The sequence below is a fragment of the Curcuma longa genome, unplaced genomic scaffold (assembly GCF_044706935.1).
Source record: "Curcuma longa cultivar G26 ecotype Majalengka, Jawa Barat unplaced genomic scaffold, ITB_CL_G26_1.1 contig_892, whole genome shotgun sequence".
NCBI lineage: Eukaryota > Viridiplantae > Streptophyta > Magnoliopsida > Zingiberales > Zingiberaceae > Curcuma > Curcuma longa.
The window spans coordinates 748-2,107 of record NW_027435325.1 but is presented as its reverse complement, the minus strand read 5'-3'; the positions used below and the strand labels follow the sequence as shown (position 1 = coordinate 2,107).

Here is a 1,360-nt window from a genome sequence, read left to right as displayed (position 1 = left end):
ATTATTTTATATGGTCGTGAGTTAATTAAATTTTACAGTTAATTACATGACCATCAGTTAATTAATTTTACAGTTAATTAAAAGGTCGTGAGTTCATTTAAAGATTAACTTTCATTTTTAATCTTGTTCTTTAATTAGCATTTAGTTTTTTATTCAAATTAAATAAGTTGAATTATGATGTTGCCAAAGTGACCTCTCTAATTTGGTTTATTTAATTTTGAATTTTGAATGTTTGTAATTGTGTATTTCCATGTGATCATTTGATCGGCCCAAAGGAAGGTCAATGGTTGACCGGAGTACATAAATTACCTGTGATAATAAACACGTAACAATTATAAGGATTTCACATGAGAATAGCAAATCAATCCAAAGAGGGGTTTGTTATTTGTCGTGCTTTATTGTTAGTGTTTGATTATTACAACAAGAATATTATTAGCAGTTAATTTTACTGTCCAAAGACTTGAAATTAATGGTGCACTAGATATCTTGGATGGGTTTGCTAATTATTTTGAACTAGATTGAAAATTAAAGTAGTGTGCATGTTATTTACAGTTTATTTTCTGTTCTCTTTTCAGTTAATGTTGCAAATATCTCTGCCAACTTAAATTCAATACCGGTCCTTAATGGTTCCAACTTTAAGGACTGGAAGGAGAACATTCAGATAGTTCTCGGATGCATGGACATGGACCTTGCGATACGGACAGAGCAACCCCCTACTCCTACGGTAGCTAGCTCTCTTGAAGAGAAAGCTAAATTTGAGAAATGGGAACGCTCTAACCGCATGAGTCTAATGATCATTAAGCGTGCAATTCCGGAGGTGTTCAGGGGTGCTGTGTCTAAGGACACCACCAATGCTAAAGATTACCTTGCAGAACTTGAAAAGCGCTTTGCCAAAAGCGATAAGGCTGAAACAAGCACTATTCTTAAGAGCTTGATTTCAATGAAGTATAAGGGCAATGGTAACATAAGGGAGTACATCATGGAGATGTCCAATCTTGCTTCAAAACTTAAAGCATTAAAGCTTGATTTGCATGAGGAGTTACTTGTGCATCTCATTCTGATTTCTCTTCCAGTTCAATTCAACCACTTTAAGGTCAGTTTTAACTGTCAAAAGGAAACGTGGAATTTGAATGAACTGATCTCTCATTGTGTTCAAGAGGAAGAGAGATTGAAGCAAGAAAAGACTGAAAGTGCTCATCTAGCAATCACCTCTAAGGATAAGGGCAAGAAAAGAAAGAATGTGGATGTTGCAGGTCCAAATGCAAAGAAACAAAACAAAGGAGATTGTTTCTTTTGCAATAAGGTTGGACACATAAAGAAGGAATGTACCAAATATCGTGCATGGCGCGAGAAAAAGGGT

At 35.1% G+C, this 1,360-nt stretch overlaps 1 protein-coding gene across 1 annotated transcript; it reads left to right on the top strand.

Annotated features, from left to right (window-relative positions):
* Nucleotides 1–676: 676 nt before the first annotated feature.
* On the top strand, nt 677–1,045 carry LOC141819571 (uncharacterized; the record flags this gene model as incomplete). The annotated part of the gene is made up of 1 exon (XM_074706828.1): nt 677–1,045. A coding segment is annotated over exon 1 (369 nt), but the record flags the coding sequence as incomplete, so codon positions are not given.
* Between the last annotated feature and the right edge of the window lie 315 nt (nt 1,046–1,360).